Here is a 17,500-nt window from a genome sequence, read left to right as displayed (position 1 = left end):
ACACATTTCTATAGATGTGCAGCCAGACTGCTTCAATGTTTGAAAGATTGAATTGCACAGTGCATCTATTAATTCTTTTTTTTTTTATAGAGTTGAACAGTTGAAGAATTAATTATATCAACAACGAGTATAATATCCTACACAAAGGGTAGCGAGCAAGCTGTTCGTTGCCAGATACAAAAACCTGGACACACTCATCTGCCGTATTCAGGAAAAGAACCAGGGCTGGCGAGTCGGAGTCGGAGTCGGAGTCGGTAGGAGTCGGTTGTTTGAGGGTGGAGTCGGAGTCGGAGTCGGAGTCGGTTTTAGAAGTCCCGACTCCGACTCCTTACCACTTTCAGACATTGCATTTTTATATCAATATTAATGTGTTTATTCGAAATGAGCTAATCAGTCTGTAGCCAAAAAATGATGAAGAGCTTGTACTTTTAATGATGCAATATCAAATATGAAGCGGCTTGTATTGTTATAATACATATACTGGGGAAAAGCTAAAAGTAGCTGCGAGTGTTAGTTGCATATTATTACCTATTAATACTATGCTTGAGGAGTCGGAGTCGGAGTCGGGAGTCGGAGTCGGTTTCAAGGCTGGAGTCGGAGTCGGAGTCGGTTTAAAAATAACCGACTCCGCCAGCCCTGAAAAGAACAACACATAATATTTAAAACTTTGGCCAGAATTAAAACTCGCCCTTCAAATAATATTGATTGATCAAAATGACCCCGCGAAGTCTCAGGTTTGAGAGTTTTTGACAAGATGAAGGTCATTTTAATCGATCGATATTTGAAGGACGAGTTTCTGGACAAATTTGTGAATAAGTGTGTTCGGGTTTTTATGATGCTGTGCACTTAGCTAAAATAATACTAAATAAAATTGCCCACCGGATATAATGTACCAATGCATATTTTATCTATTTTTAAAATTTATTTATTTATTTATTTATTTATTTATTTATTTATTTATTTATTTATTTATTTATCTATTTGAGTACAACAGTTATCTATCTCTATCTGAAAACCAAAAAGGCTTGTCGTGTATAGAATGGAGTTATCACATATCGCTGTTGAATCCGTTCGACGTGCACTTTTTTGCAGGTCTGGTAACCTAAAATGTTATGGGCTCATGGTTGTAATGGAAATATCCTCAAACCAACGCAGCTATGCGACTATGCAGCTATGTAGTCTAGCGGTATGACACTCGCTTTCGGATCGGAAGGTCCTGGGTTCGAGCCTCGCTTGGTGCATAGTTGAGTCCTTGGGAAAGACTCTTTACTCAGATTCTCTCACCGTAATAAGGTGTAAAAAAAAGAGTATATGGCCGTTAACAGCGTTGAAGAAAAAATTGTATTATCACCTAACAGGCGTCATGTCTCGTTCTTTATGTTACGTGTTGCTGTTGGTCAGGGACCCTTTGAAAAGCTCTTTGAGCACGTGTAGTGGATATTGCGATCTATAAAAGCTCAATTAAAAAAAAACTTGTTTAATACGTCGTTTCCATACCAAGCCCACAAAACTGCGTTCGGTAATCAGACCTGCATTTTAGTGCACGTCGAATCAATTGCACATAAAGTCTTACGATTACGATATTATGCTATGATTGAATCAACGTCAACACTTGAAGCGTGACAATCATTGTAATTGAATGAGGACCTGGGTTGCCAGATTATTTTCAGGCATTCTGCCAACTGGATTTTAAAAATCTGCCAAATACCACAAAAATCTACCAAACCGTACTATTTATAGTACCCCCTTTGAAAACTCATCAGTTTTGTTAAACAAAAAAATCCGCAAGGCCGATGTCATAATTTTTTTTTTTCATTTCCCAAGTTTAAAAAAATCACTAATACATAAAAATTGCCATGGAAAACGTGGAGTAGACCTATACATTCATCCCTAGGAAAATAAAATCTGCGAAATATCTGCCAAACTGCCAAACTGTATTTTTCCTGCCAGACGACTTCAAATTCTGCCCAAAAAAAGGACATTTGGCAGAAAATCTGCCAAATTGGCAACCCTGATGAGAACACAACATTGTGTATCTTACACAGTCTGAGATATGAAGACCAGCAGGTTGAGAATAATAATAATTGCATTGAAGTTGTCGTCGTGATGGCTTCGTTGATATCATTAGAATTTATTATAATGTATGCAAAAAATGTTAGATTTGGGGGTGGGGTGAAGGGGAGGGGGAGGTTGGTGACATGTGTGATATTATGAATGGGGGCGGCGAGAAGAAGAGAGAGATATAATATAAAACAGTTTATTATTCAAGGGGGGGGGGGGGGGGGGGGGGGGGAAGAAGAGTAAGAAAAAGTGGGGGCGATGGAGTTATTATTATAGAAAGAAAGAGATACTTGGAGGAGAATTAGGTTACGAATAGTTTATAATAATAATAATAATAATAATAATAATAATAATAATAATAATAATAATAATAATAATAATAATAATAATAATAATAATAATAATAAAATAATAATAATAATAATAATAATAATAATAATAATAATAAAATAATAATAAAATAATAATAATACTAATAATAATAATAATAATAATAATAATAATAATAATAATAATAATAATAATAATAAAATAATAATAATAATAATAATAATGATAATAATAATAATAATAATAATAATAATAATAATAATAATAATAATAATAATAATGATATAGTAATAATAATAATAATAATAATAATAATAATAATAATAATAGTAATAATAATAATAATGATAATAATAATGAATGAATGAATGAATGAATGAATGAATGAATGAATGAATGAATGAATGAATGAATCACCATCATCATCATCATTGTCACAGTAAAGATTGTTCACAATTATCTTATTAAATTGTATTTTATTAAGAACTGAATTCATCTCACTCCAGTTATATTTCGGTAGGCTTAGATAAACTTTACCTTCTAATATTAGATCGTCTTTCCTTTTATAGCCTTCCCTCGAATTAATTTCTAATTAGTGAATACTTTTCGTTCTACATACTGTCACGTAGCCACTTATTATAAAAGCTGATAGGTCTAACACTCTACACTCACTTTCTCTCCACAATCTATGCCGGACGGCCAGTCGCTCTATTCCTATATATATATACTGGAAGATTTTTATCTTTTGGGACTTTGTAGATATTATATCTACACCATTAAGACGCCGGAGCTTTTAACTTTGATTGTATAATCTTCAAGGATCAAACCCAAGCCCGCTGTACTACACTATAACCTCTTTCCAATTGCCTGGAAGCGGAATTTTACGAGTCCAATCCTGTTATCAGAGGAATAGATCATCCAAGCCCATCAACTGCCTGGAAACGTAAACTTACGAACCTGACATATTATCATAAGTTACGTAAAATATTCATACCTCTATTTGTAACTGCCACGATCACTGTTTATCTCTTTTAATTAAATTTCATCATTATTTTTATTTCATTGTAAACAAATCGTTAATTGTTTTTCATTTATAGTAACTAGTAAATTCTGGGGCCTCATTCTACATAGATCTTTATGCATAGTCGAGTAGCTCTTTACTCACTTGAGACCATGACATTTTGGAGGGGACACATATAAAGAATTGAATTTATTTAGTTACTTATAGCTATTTCATCTAACTTTAAAGTTTAAATTGTAAAACTCTTAATTGCCCCACTTGATCATATTTTAATTGAACTCCCTATTTACAGGATTAATTTTTTTTCTTTTTCATTTCTTCATTTAAATGGAATAGCAATTTATCCATTCATTCTTTCATTCAAATTGAATAGCATTTTATTGATTCATTCCTTCATTCATTTATTCACTTATAAATTATTCATTCATTCATTGTTCATTCATTTATTTATTCATTCATTCATTCATCCATTCATTCGTTTATTCACTCATTTATCCAATCATTCATACATTTATTCCTCCCTTCATTCTTTCATTCATACATTATCCATTCATTCATTCATCTATTCACTCAGTTTTTCATTCATTCATTCATTCCTTGTCCACTTTGTTATTATATCACACATTTCATTTTGTTGTTTGCCTCATTCATGAATTGTTTTCAATATGTTTACATTCCATAACGATTCATTCACCTATCATCCAATCACTCAGTGTTGTGAACACATTTTGTAACTATTGTAAATCTTACGATATTTTATTGTTTTGTATTTCAGACATCACTGTTAAACACTCTTCAATGCCTAATTACAATTAATAAAAAAGTCTTTAAAAACCTAAATAATAATAAAAGGAGTCTACTAGCCGTCGTGTTATATTTAGTGATAGATAACTTGGGATTATTTTGGCATCCTATTATTGTTATCACACTCTAGTATATTAGCGTCATTGCGAATAATTGTACACAAACTAACGACGAGTCACACACATTGGTGATACATTTTTCGTAGTAACATAGTTTAGAGTACACGCGATTGACACATTGTTATTGACTCAAGTCATAATAACTCCGCATTGTATTGACACATTGCTTTATAAGATATAACGATAAAAGGCATCAAATTCAACATACATAATAAGTTGAAATAAGAGAGAGAGATTTCTAAAAATAGAACAGTTCATTCCAGTAAGTGTAAATAAATAAAACAGTCAGTAACAGTATCCTGTCAATATAATATATATAAAACATCGTAACTAATTTATTGCAACATGGAAGCATATAAAAGATACTTAAGTCTCGCAAAGGACTTAGAAATACCCCAGGAAAGAATATTTTCATGGTGCGAAGAGAAAGTAAAAGAAGAAAAAGAACATGAAGAAAGAATTCGTAGAGAAGAAAATGAAGAAAGAATTCGTAAAGAAGAAAAAGAACACGAAGAAAGAATTCGTAGAGAAGAAAAAGAACACGAAGAAAGAATACGTAGAGAAGAACGAGAAGAAAGAGTCCAAGAAAGGGAACTAAAAAGACAAATAGCTTTAGCAGAAGAAGAAACCAAAAGGACCCAAATGATGCTGGAAATTGAAAAAACAAAAACCAGTCATGAAAGAAAACATAATAATAGTGATGAATTTTTCGTGAAACTTCCACGCATGCCAACATACGATGAACGCTCAGACTGTCTAGAATCCTTCTTACACCGATTCGAAGTTCAGGCTAAAGGTTATCGTTGGCCAGAAAGCAAATGGGCCACAGCCTTGATTAACTGCTTATCTGGAGAACCGCTAAAAGTTTTCTATACCTTAACAACTGAAGATGCAGATGACTATGGAAAAATTAAAGACGCTCTACTAAAAAGATTTAGATTAACGGAAGATGGTTACCAGGAAAGGTTTCACACTGCAAAACCGGAAAGTGGAGAAGACTTTAATACATTCGTGAACCGAATTACTCAATTTCTAAATCGGTGGCTTGAGTTGGCAAACGTAAAACAAGACGACTTTGCAGGCCTTTACTATCTCACGCTGAAGAATCGAATCTATCAAGCTTGCAACCCAGATTTAGTCGCATTCTTTAAAGAGAGAAAGCCAGAAAACTTGGACAAATTAAAAATCTACGCAGAAAACTTTAACAGCGCACATCCATTGACACCCCTTAGCAGAACATTGAAGGAACCATACTACGCTGCCGCTGCTCAGAGTCCAGGTACACCTAAAGTTCAGTACTCAAATAGAACGAGCCGATCAATCACTCGGAACACGCAAGTGAAACAAGATGATCATAGTAACAAACCATGGAACAAACAGTTCAATAGAGACCATAGCCGACCCTATCAAAACAAAACAAGAAATAGCACTGACAATAATACTGAGTATAAGAAAACCAACAAACCTATAATTAAATGTCAATATTGTGGAATGAAAGGCCACACAGCAGACAAATGTTACAAAATCGTGGGATATCCGAAAGAAACTGCAAATGCATCACTCCAAACCAGTGTAAATAATCAGACACGAATAATGTCAGGAGAAAATATAAATGTGTATTGCGTGAAAGGTATGTCACTTTTAACACAAACTCACAAATCAGGATCGCTATTTTTTTGTGAAGGCAAAGCTAATGGAACTGATTGCAAAATATTGAGAGACACAGGATGCAGTACAGTAGGAATAAAAGCATCTTTGATCAATGACGGACAAAACTGGAAAAACGGTACAATGCATCACATTCAGTGGCACAGTCGAAACCTTTGAAACAGCTAACGTGTACATAGAAACCCCATACTATACAGGAATAGTGGAATGCTGTATACTTCCCAACCCGTCGCTGATGTTATTGTTGGCAATATAAAAGGTCTTAAAGACAACCCAACAGATGTAAAGGAATGGTCATTAACCCAAGAAACAGCTTGTCTAGCAGAAACAAGAAAGATGACTAAGACAACAGAGAAGCCAATGACTATTTCTCTAGAACCACAACAATTTGACAGGAACACGTTCATTGAAGAACAGAAAAAGGACCCGACTTTAACATCATATTTCAATATCGCAAACAAAGGGACGAAATCAAAAGTTGAATACATCATTGAAAAAGATATTCTGTTCAGGTTACATAGGAAAAGAAACAAAATAGCTAAACAACTGGTCACGCCGAGTATTTACAGAAACAAAATCCTTGGAATAGCGCACGATTCAATAACTTCTGGACATCTTGGGAGCTCTTCCACATTGAAGAGAATATCCGAGAATTTCACATGGCCTGGAATTACTAAAGACGTCCGAGAATATGTGAAATCGTGTGACACATGCCAAAGAAGAGTCGCAAAAGGCAGAATACCGAGATTGCCATTAGAGACAACCCCAGTTATTGAAAAAGTTTTTCGAAAAGTTGCAATTGACATTATAGGCCCTTTAACAAAATCAGATAGAACCATACACACATACTAACACTAGTCGATTACGCAACCAGGTGGCCAGAAGCGATAGCATTGAAATCAACTACATCGGATCACATAGCTGAAGCATTGATGACAATTTTTACCAGAATAGGCATACCAAATGAGATACTGTCGGACAATGGACCCCAATTTACATCACATATGATGCATGAAACCATGAAACTCATGGGAATCCAACACTCATTCACAACTCCCTACCACCCCCAAGCAAATGGTCTTTGTGAAAGATTTAATGGCACTCTAAAGAATATGTTAAGAAAAGTGTCAGCAGAAAAACCAGATGATTGGGACAGATACTTACCAGCAATCCTATTGCATATAGAGAAATACCCCAAGAATCTACAGGCTACTCCCCATTTGAGTTGATGTATGGACGATCACCTCGCGGCCGATCAATATAGTAGCCGACATTTGTAAAGGGAATGAGGAGGACAATAACGAAATTATGTTTGCTTACGAATATGTAAGAAACCTGAAAGACAGAATAGAGGATACATGTAAGCTAGCACAGGAATCCGTCACTAAAAAAGCAGAGAAATACAAGGAATACTCCGATCGAAAAAGCAAGTCAAGAAAATTTGAGATTGGTGACAAAGTACTAATACTCTTACCCGATGACTCGAGTAAACTTTTAGCTACATGGAAAGGACCATTCAAAATAACAGCAGTAAAATCTAATGTTAATTACGAGATTAAAATTAACAACACAACAAAGACATTCCATGCAAATATGCTAAAAAAATATTTTGATAGAGACACAGTGTCGCAACCTATGTTTACTAATATCGAAGCTTCAAATGCAGGATTAATCATACCGTTGGTCATGGGACACAGACACCCGAGACAGAAAAACAAACAAAAATCGCACAATTGCAACCACCTAAGACAAAAAAAGAAGTACGCAAAGTACTTGGGCTCCTAAATTTTTACAGGAAATACATTTACAACTTCGCGCACATCGCGACACCGCTAACAAATCTGACAAAGAATGGGTCACCGAACAAAATTGTTTGGACAGAAGTGTGTCAGAATAGCTTTAACCAATTAAAGGCATTACTCTGTTCAGAACCAATTCTTAAATTACCCGACATATCAAAAGAATTTGTTGTAAGAACTGACGCGTCTGATAAGGGCATCGCAGGTATACTATTACAGGAGCATGAGGGAACTCTAATGCCTTGCTTATATGCAAGCAGAAAATTATTGGACAGAGAATCACGATACTCTGTAATAGAGCGTGAAGGACTAGCCATCGTCTTTGCTTTAAAGACATTCAGCAGATATCTACTGCTAAAAGAGTTTGTGGTCGAAACTGACCATAAACCACTCACGTACATAAGAAATAACAAAATGAATAATAGTAGAGTACTAAGGTGGAGTCTATTTTTGCAAAATTACACTTTCAGTATCTCTCACATACCAGGCTGTGAAAATATTCACGCCGACCTACTTTCTCGATTAGTATAAACACATGAGAAGGGTATAACTTAACCTCCCATGCATACTGTTAGTTACCTCGCAAATTATGCCAAATCAGAACGCACAATTTCGATAATTTTATTTGTAAACATGATGACCCAACTTAATGTAACATTGAGTATTGTTTGGATATATATACCATACCCATTCATGATTTGGGAAATCTTCTCTTTATCTATTATTGTTATGAATTTTCACTCATTTATGATTAATAATTGAAATGTCAATATTCCATTTACATTTTCATTCATTTCATTCAGAAAATTACCTTCATATCATCGACTTAAATCATGCTTCATTGCCATCACTATTGTTTATCACAATGATTTGTAATCACATTGCCATCATGTCGTTCATCACAATGATTTGTAATCACAATCTTTCATTGTTATTGTCACCCATTCATATACCTACGTTAATATAAACATTTCCATGTCTAGTTAATAAATAATTTAATTGTAGCACAAATCATAACAATGGATTAATGCTAGAGTATCATGATAGTAAATTTACTTCCGTTTGTAAAATCTATCTTTCCCATAATGGTTAAAGAGTATATTTTAAACGTGGGTGGGGGGTGTCACAGTAAAGATTGTTCACAATTATCTTATTAAATTTTATTTTATTAAGAACTGAATTCATCTCACTCCAGTTATATTTCGGTAGGCTTAGATAAACTTTACCTTCTAATATTAGATCGTCTTTCCTTTTATAGCCTTCCCTCGAATTAATTTCTAATTAGTGAATACTTTTCGTTCTACATACTGTCACGTAGCCACTTATTATAAAAGCTGATAGGTCTAACACTCTACACTCACTTTCTCTCCACAATCTATGCCGGACGGCCAGTCGCTCTATTCCTATATATATATACTGGAAGATTTTTATCTTTTGGGACTTTGTAGATATTATATCTACACCATTAAGACGCCGGAGCTTTTAACTTTGATTGTATAATCTTCAAGGATCAAACCCAAGCCCGCTGTACTACACTATAACCTCTTTCCAATTGCCTGGAAGCGGAATTTTACGAGTCCAATCCTGTTATCAGAGGAATAGATCATCCAAGCCCATCAACTGCCTGGAAACGTAAACTTACGAACCTGACATATTATCATAAGTTACGTAAAATATTCATACCTCTATTTGTAACTGCCACGATCACTGTTTATCTCTTTTAATTAAATTTCATCATTATTTTTATTTCATTGTAAACAAATCGTTAATTGTTTTTCATTTATAGTAACTAGTAAATTCTGGGGCCTCATTCTACATAGATCTTTATGCATAGTCGAGTAGCTCTTTACTCACTTGAGACCATGACAATCATCATCATCATCATCATCATCATCATCATCATCATCATCATCATCATCATCATCATTTCTATTTTCCATTATCAGCCGTAAAGAAACAAGACCCTATACTATACATGACAATACAGTAACATAACACACACATATTACCTTGTCAAGAATGGTAAAATCCAATTAGGTAGTCCCAGATCGCTTAAAAACGAATAAACCTCCTCCATTTTTTGCTGTGTAATATAAACAAATATAAACAGGGAGACCCTACCAGTAGCGTCACTCTCTCAATTAGTCAGATCACTAAGACGAATTCACTTCCATCGTTGCACGAACTGATTTTTACGTCATGAAATATGCAACAAGAAATACGATTTAAAATTAAGAGGAAAAAGTTTTGCTCCATCGTTCTAAATTCTGTAAAACATTTTGAGACTAGAACTGCATTGAGATTGTAAATAATACCATGGAAAAGAAAGGAGAAGATTATCCCAAGGATCACAAAACATTCACACAATATCCTTGTTCAACAAGCCGCAAATGGCGTAACACGACGTATACATATATGCAGGTCTGACAATCGAACTCACTTATGGGCCTAGTTTAACATTGTTGTAATGGACAATACGTTACGTCATTTATTTTAGATCTCCATAACAACAATGAGTCCAAAAGGAATTGGGTTATCAGACCTACAAATAAGTGCACGTCGTTCTAAATCCTTAAAAGATTTCGAGATTAACTAGACACGTTGTGATTGTAAATAATAACGTGTGGCTATGTGGTCTAGTGATATGACACTCGCTTTCGGATCGGAGGGTCCTGGGTTCGAGCCTCGCTCGGCGCATAGTTGAGTCCTTGGAAAAGGCTCTTTACTCACATTCTCTCATCGTACTCAGGTGTAAGATGAGTACCTGGCCGTTAACAGTGTTGTCTTTGTCCAAAAAATTGTAATATCGCCTAACAGGCGTCATGTCCCGGCCTACATGTTAAATGTTGCTGTTGACCAGGACCCCTTGTAAAGCGCTTTGAGCACATTTAGTGGATATTGCGCTATATAAAGCTCAATAAAAGAAACGAGAAAATTATCCCAAGGATCACAAAACATCGCCGCAATATCCTTGTTCAACAAGCGGAAATGACGTCACATAATTGACGATGGAGATTATCCGGTAATGAACGAACATATTGCTTAAATGGAACAGGATATTATCCAAAAATTGTATTTTGTAAAAGCGCCCTACGGGCCTCATGTCTTGTCCAGGGTGTTGCTATTGGGTTTGTATCCCTTATTTAGCGTTTTTGAAGATAGTATTATTATCGGCTATGTGGTCTTGTAGTATGACACTCGCTTTCGGATCGGAAGGTCCTGGGTTCGACCCTCGCTAGGCGCATAGTTGAGTCCTTGGAAAATTCACATTCTCTCACTGTACTCCGGTGTAAGATGAGTACCTGACCGTTAACAGCGTTATCTCTGTCTGTATATTATATCGCCTAAAGGCGTCATGTCCCGTCCTACATGTTAAGGGTTGCTGTTGGCCAGGGACCCCTTGTAAAGCGCTTTGAACACGTTTAGTAGATATTGTGCTATATGAAAGCTCAATTATTTTATATTATGTGGATATTGCGCTATATAAAAGCTCACGTTTTTGTCAACGAAAAGCCGGATTGCTGCGAGGATGTTTGAGCTATTGCCTGAGCAGTCTAAAAAACTGTTAATATTATTATTATATTTTGTTTATTTGTTTGTTTGTGGTCAGTACTGCCCTACTCTGGAAAAACACATATTTAAAAATTTGGCCAGAAAACTCGTCCTTCAAATATCAATCAATTTAAATGACCCTCGTCTTGGCAAAAAATTCTCATACCTGGGACTTCGCGAAGGGTAAACAAAGTGTATATTTGAGTGATGAATTTTATTCTGTGACCACTGGATAAAAATAGCCATGTCTTTAACCACGTTTTTCTCTTTCTTTCTTTCCTTTTCTTTTCTTTTCTTTCTTGTTTTTTTTTTCTCCAGTTATTGTGGGCGTCGACTATCGAGCGTCCCTCTCACAGCCAGGCGAAGGATGCCTTATCAGTCAGTGGGTTCCCAGGTTCGAACCTCTGTGGCTCAACGCAAAATTTTTACTTTATCACTGTCTTCTTTCACTTATCTACTTTTTAAAAATTTCTTGTCATCACAAATCGCGATTAAAAAAAAAATATAAACTTTTTAGATGCAACGATTTAGTCGTGACTCAGAAAAAGAATATTATTGTTCTTAACTTTGGTGTAATAAAAATAAATTGAGCATTTATATAGAGCAATATCCACTAAACGTGCTTAAAGCGCTTTACATGGTGTCCCTGGTCAACAGTAACATTTAACATGTAGGACGGGACATGACGTCTGTTAGGCGATATTACAATTTTTCGGACAAAGACAACGCTGTTAACGGCCAGGTACTCATTTTACACCTGAGTACGGTGAGAGAATGTGAGTAAAGAGCCTTTTCTAAGGACTCAAATGTGCGCCGAGCGCGAGGCTCGAACCCAGGACCTTCCGATCCGAAAGCGAGTGTCATTCCACTAGACCACATAGCCGCATACTAGTAGTTACTATTGTGGAAAGACATCCTACATGTATTACCATCTAAGACAACACAATCTTGCCAAAATAAGACACATTCATTGCTATAACGAATTACGCTTCAACAGTTATGACGTCACTTCCCTCGTAATGACGCATAGTAACTTAGCAACTGGCTCTAAACTATCTGAACAATGACGGACGCCCTCATGAAATATTTGTCCGACGAGCATAAAAGTGTATCCAGAGGAGAAAAATAATTATAAATCTGATCATGTTTTGACTTTTATAAATTCTGATCACATTACATGTGAAAAAGTTCTAGCCAGCATGAGGAATAAAAAGTCACGATTTTCTTTGTTTAGAACCACAATGGCCGCCGTTGCTGGGCGACGTGACATCAGACTATTGAATCCAATTGACTAGTAAATCCAGGATAGGACCTTAGGAGACCCTGCCTGAAGCTTCCTCTAATCAAACACAAAGCAATCGAAAGTTGTCAACAAACAGCACATTACAATGTCTTAGTATTATGAATCCAAGATCGCGTTGACAAGAATAAATTATAAACGTTCAAAAGTTCAAAAGCTTATTTTTAGGCAATTGCCAATATAACACGTACAAGAATATAATATTTTCATCAACAAATAAAGTAATAAAATCAATAATAAACCAAGGCAAACAATGATAATAATAATAATAATAATAATAATAATAATAATAATAATAATAATAATAATAATAACAATAATAATAATAATAATAATAACAATGATAATAATTATAATAATAACAATAATAATAATAATAATAATAATAATAATAATAATAATAATAATAATAATAATAATAATAATAATGTGTGATTGATCCAGATTTTAGCATCGCGTGAAAGGAGACCCTATAAGAAGCTCCCTCTATCAAAACACAAGAGCACTACTAGTCCAAGAACACCCTGAAAAGAATAATATTATTATCATTACTTCTTGAAGTTTTGGCGTTATGACGTTTTGAAAGGACGCCCTACCAGAAGCGTTCTCACTATCCACCTTACACAACTCACACAAGTCATAACAGCGATCCTCTTGGTCCCATACAAAGTAATAGATAGTCAAGTACTGTTTTTTAATCACAACGGAAAGAACTGCCACTGTGAAAACGTACGTTGAGTGAGAAAATTATAGAGGGGAAAGGTGTGTCTCTTGCTCAACTCTGGCTGCCGTGGGTTTATTGTGGGAATGGACAGGACGGGGGATAGAGGGATGGGTGGGTGGGTGGAAAAGTGAGAGAGACGGCAGGGGGAGATGGGATAGAGAAAGTTACGTACTCCCTCTCTCTCTCTCTTTCTCTCTCTCTTTCTCTCTCTCTTTCTCTCTCTCTTTCTCTCTCTCTCTCTCTCTCTCTCTCTCTTTCTCTCTCTCTCTCTTTTTCTCTCTCTCTCCCTTCCCCCCTCCACTCTCTCTCTCTCTTTCTCTCTCTCCCGCCCTCTCTCTCTCTCTCTCTCTCTCTCTCTTTCTCTCTCTCTCCTCTCCCCCACCCCATCCTCTCTTTCTTTCTATAAATAAACATTTCATCCTTTTTTCTTTAACCATTTTCGGTATAATGGGGAAAAATCAAATTCTTTTAATTACATATTAAAATAAACTCTGGAAACTAAATAAACATGGATGGTAGTAATCTGTGACATGAGTACATGTGATAAGGAGAGAGAGAGAGAGAGAGAGAGAGAGAGAGATAGAGAGGGGTGGGGGAGGAGTGGGGAGAGAGCCAGAAATGTTAATGGAAAGTGACCGGATGTGAAAACGTAAACTGTTGATTCTGAAAAGAATTCGGGCGCTACTATACCATGTGTAGATTGAAAACAGATGATTTAGGGTGAGTAAAAAACGATGTTGGAACAGAGGTCATATGGAACAGGGCCTAACGAGAAGAGGAGGAGGGTGGGGGAGGTGGTTGTGAATGACGAAGTAGGGGGGAGGGGGGGGGAGGAGGAGCAGAAGGAGTTAGAGGAAGACACGGAAGACGGAGGAAGGAGCGAGAGCAAACGGAAACACGGATTAAAAGAAATGGGAGGATGAGGAAGAGGAGAGGAGAAGAAGGAGATAGAATGAAATGTTTTGATAGATGAGTACAGGGTTGCCATTTGGCCCCACGACCAGTCTTTTGGGCCCATTAAATTGTGTTTGGTCCCTGGTCCCAAATTTGGCCCCACTGAAATTATATCTGGCCCATTCTGGCCCCTTGCTCTCAGTTTCAATTTTTTAATTTTTATTACAGACATAGTTTCAGAATTCTATCGTAGATAGTAGCAGGACTCAGTGTCAGAACATCATAGCGACAATTTATAGTTTTTGATGAAAGGTAAATCGTGATCAAAGGCCAATTCCGCATCAAATGGTCAGAAAACGAGAGACAGCATAAATAATAACCAAAAAAAAACCCCAAAACAATGCACAAACAAACAAAAATAAAAAACAAACAAACGCAACGCTTTCAGGGTAAATGAATGAGGTGTAACATTACGTTTTCCCACATTATAAAAATGACATAATTTGTTGATGGAAGCCAAAAGGAAGGCTCTGCTTTCATGTTACAGTTTTTGGAGGAATCTTTTGATAAATATAATTTTAAAAAAACAACAAATAAACGAGAATGCATACCGTTTTTTCAAGAGTAAAATAATCAGAGTTGTTTTTCTTCTTTATTTCTTTTTTTGTTCTTTTTTTCTTTTTCTCTCCCTTTCTTATTTTTAGTTTCTTTTGAATTTTTCAAAAAAAATTTGAATCCAAAATGAATGAAGAAGGTATTTTCTTTAGATTCAATTTTGTTTAACGGAAAAAAAAAACAAAACAAAAAACAAAAACACAGCAAAAACAAGATAGGGTGGGGAGGGTTAATTTTTTACGTCCTATTAGATGTGGATGGAAATTGACAGGAATGCTGTAGACGTCAATCATTCTTAGAAAGCAACGAATTTGAAACATTGAAACATATTTTTGAGTATAATTAGCTCTTTTCTTTTCTGTTTGAGATAGGAGGAGGAGAGGGGGAGAGTGGTGGGGGAGGCGTTTGTAGAGGAGGAGAAAACGACAGCGTGACTCAGCGGTTAAGTCTTTGCTTCGTACCTAAAAGGTACCGAGTTCGATCACCCCCCGCTGCGCTGAGTAGCCTTGAGTAAGTCACCTCGCCTAGCTCAATTTGTGGCGCTGCACTGCGGCTGACGCCTGGGTTATTCCAGTCTTCCCTTGGAATAGACCCTAGAGACATTTTTCCCCTATGGGATGAACAAAGGGAATTTTATTTTTTTTATCATTTATTTTTATCGTAGTACAGCAACTTCTTTTTTTTCAAAAGTTGGTAACATTAAATAAATGTAAATGTTACTGCTCGAAGCTCGAAGAAATAAATAACAATGTGAAATTGAATGTAAGCTTCAAGTTAATAAACGAAAACAGATCATGTGGATGTTTCGGGTTTACCCTTTACCAACAAAAAAGGATGATTGAAATACTACAGACGAATGAGATAATGTGATAGTGGCGTTGTTAAGGTGAAAATTGTATGATTAGTCAAAGACTTAGTTCCAAAGTCTCTCACCAATGCTGGAATGGAATGCTCGCCTGAAGCGAGACAATCTCATAAGAAATGTCTTCTTTTATCTCGCATTTCATGGTATAGTAGTATTGATGGTGATGTGACATTTAGGTAGATTAACATAGATTGGGAGATAGGTTAGATGGACAGATAGATATATAGTCAGATATTTAGTTAAATAGATAGATAGATAGATAGATAGATAGATAGATATACATAAAGTTCGATCTTTATTTAAATAGATAGATATATAGATAGATAGATAGATAGATAGATAGATAGATAGATAGATAGATAGATAGATAGATATATAGTTAGATATTTATTTAAATAGATAGATAGATAGATAGATAGATAGATAGATAGATAGATAGATAGATAGATAGATAGATAGATAGATAGATAGATGGATAGATATACATAGTTAGATATTTAGTTAAATAGATAGATAGATAGATAGATAGATAGATAGATAGATAGATAGATAGATAGATAGATAGATAGATAGATAGATAGATAGATAGATAGATAGATAGATAGATAGATAGATAGATAGATGGATGGATGGATGGATGGATGGATGGATGGATGGATGGATGGATGGATGGATGGATGGATGGATGGATAGATAGATAGATAGATAGATGGATATATAGATATATATATATATATATATATATATATAGTTAGATATTTATTTAGATAGATAGAAAGATAGATAGATAGATATGTATATTAGAAAAGAGAGAGAGAGAGAGAGAGAGAGAGAGAGAGAGAGAGAGAGAGAGAGAGAGAGAGAGTAGAAAAGTACAGAAAGAAATATCGACATTCGAACCCAGAACTCCAAATGTACGTCCGCCTTAAGGCCCAATTGAGAAAACACGGAGTGCGCGTTGGGAACAAAGTTCAAATTCCAAAACGCAAAAGTGTAAGAAATCATTTATTCTACCCCTCAATCAATTCCTATTTCGTCATCTTTGAATAAAAGACATCTTCAAAAACATTTAAATGATACTTCTTGATACGGAATCTGATTTTTAGTAAAATTTAACGATTTATAATCTGACGTCACAAATTAGTATTGTAAACACGATATCATTACGCGCTACTATTTAGGGAGAGGGGTGGAATAAATGGCATTTGCCAACTTTAACCAAAGAAATCAAATACATAAAAAAATATTATGACAACCTTTACTTGAATCATTCAAGTAATAAAGTTACAACCGAGACTGCAAAGTCGGACTACCTCGTTGTCGGAAGGCGTTCAGTCAGTAAACCAAGTCATCCATTTTCAGAATGTATTATAAAGAAATTTTTTCCTGTAAAATTCGTGAAAGTTCCACTCGTGCGTAAATAAACGAACGCCAAAGAGATTGATCATCTTATTGGTTTTGTGTCTTTATTTTCTGTTACGGCGAGAAATGAGGGGGGAAAAACAACAACTAAATTACAACAGAAATCCGAACAGACGAACCTGGTGTTGAAAGTACGTAAATCACAGGTAGATAGTTTTGAGACAATGGAGGGTAACGCTTGGATTCGGTTATATATAGTTTGAAGATGACGTCACTAAGGTCTTTGTTATTGTTTTTTGCCATCCGCGTTTATGAGTAATGCTCACTGAACTGTATTAACCCGACTATAGACGTTCATGGTTACACACAGTTTTGTGTGTTGGCCA

General features: G+C 35.4%; 1 protein-coding gene across 18 annotated transcripts in view; it reads right to left on the bottom strand.

Annotated features, from left to right (window-relative positions):
- Positions 1–17,500, bottom strand: part of LOC144979842 (breast cancer anti-estrogen resistance protein 3 homolog) — a 155,959-nt gene that overhangs the window by 45,708 nt on the left and 92,751 nt on the right. The window contains exons 1-2 of one of the 18 annotated variants that reach the window (XM_078927025.1): positions 13,287–13,418; positions 9,812–10,069 (exon numbers count right to left, since the gene is read on the bottom strand). The exons of 16 other annotated variants lie outside the window; for them this stretch is intronic. In XM_078927025.1, coding sequence (XP_078783151.1) covers positions 9,812–9,879 — 68 coding nt within the window. In that variant the 5' untranslated portion in view covers positions 9,880–10,069; positions 13,287–13,418. Of the gene's footprint in view, positions 1–9,811; positions 10,094–13,286; positions 13,419–17,500 lie in introns of those variants that run through there. One more of the 18 variants, XM_078927024.1, reaches the window with a different exon arrangement.

This window comes from Berghia stephanieae, chromosome 9 (assembly GCF_034508935.2).
Source record: "Berghia stephanieae isolate SIO BIC M18660-M18661 chromosome 9, UCSD_Bste_1.3, whole genome shotgun sequence".
Classification (NCBI taxonomy): domain Eukaryota; kingdom Metazoa; phylum Mollusca; class Gastropoda; order Nudibranchia; family Aeolidiidae; genus Berghia; species Berghia stephanieae.
Note: the sequence above shows the minus strand (reverse complement) of the source record. Positions and strands in the feature narration are given on the sequence as shown.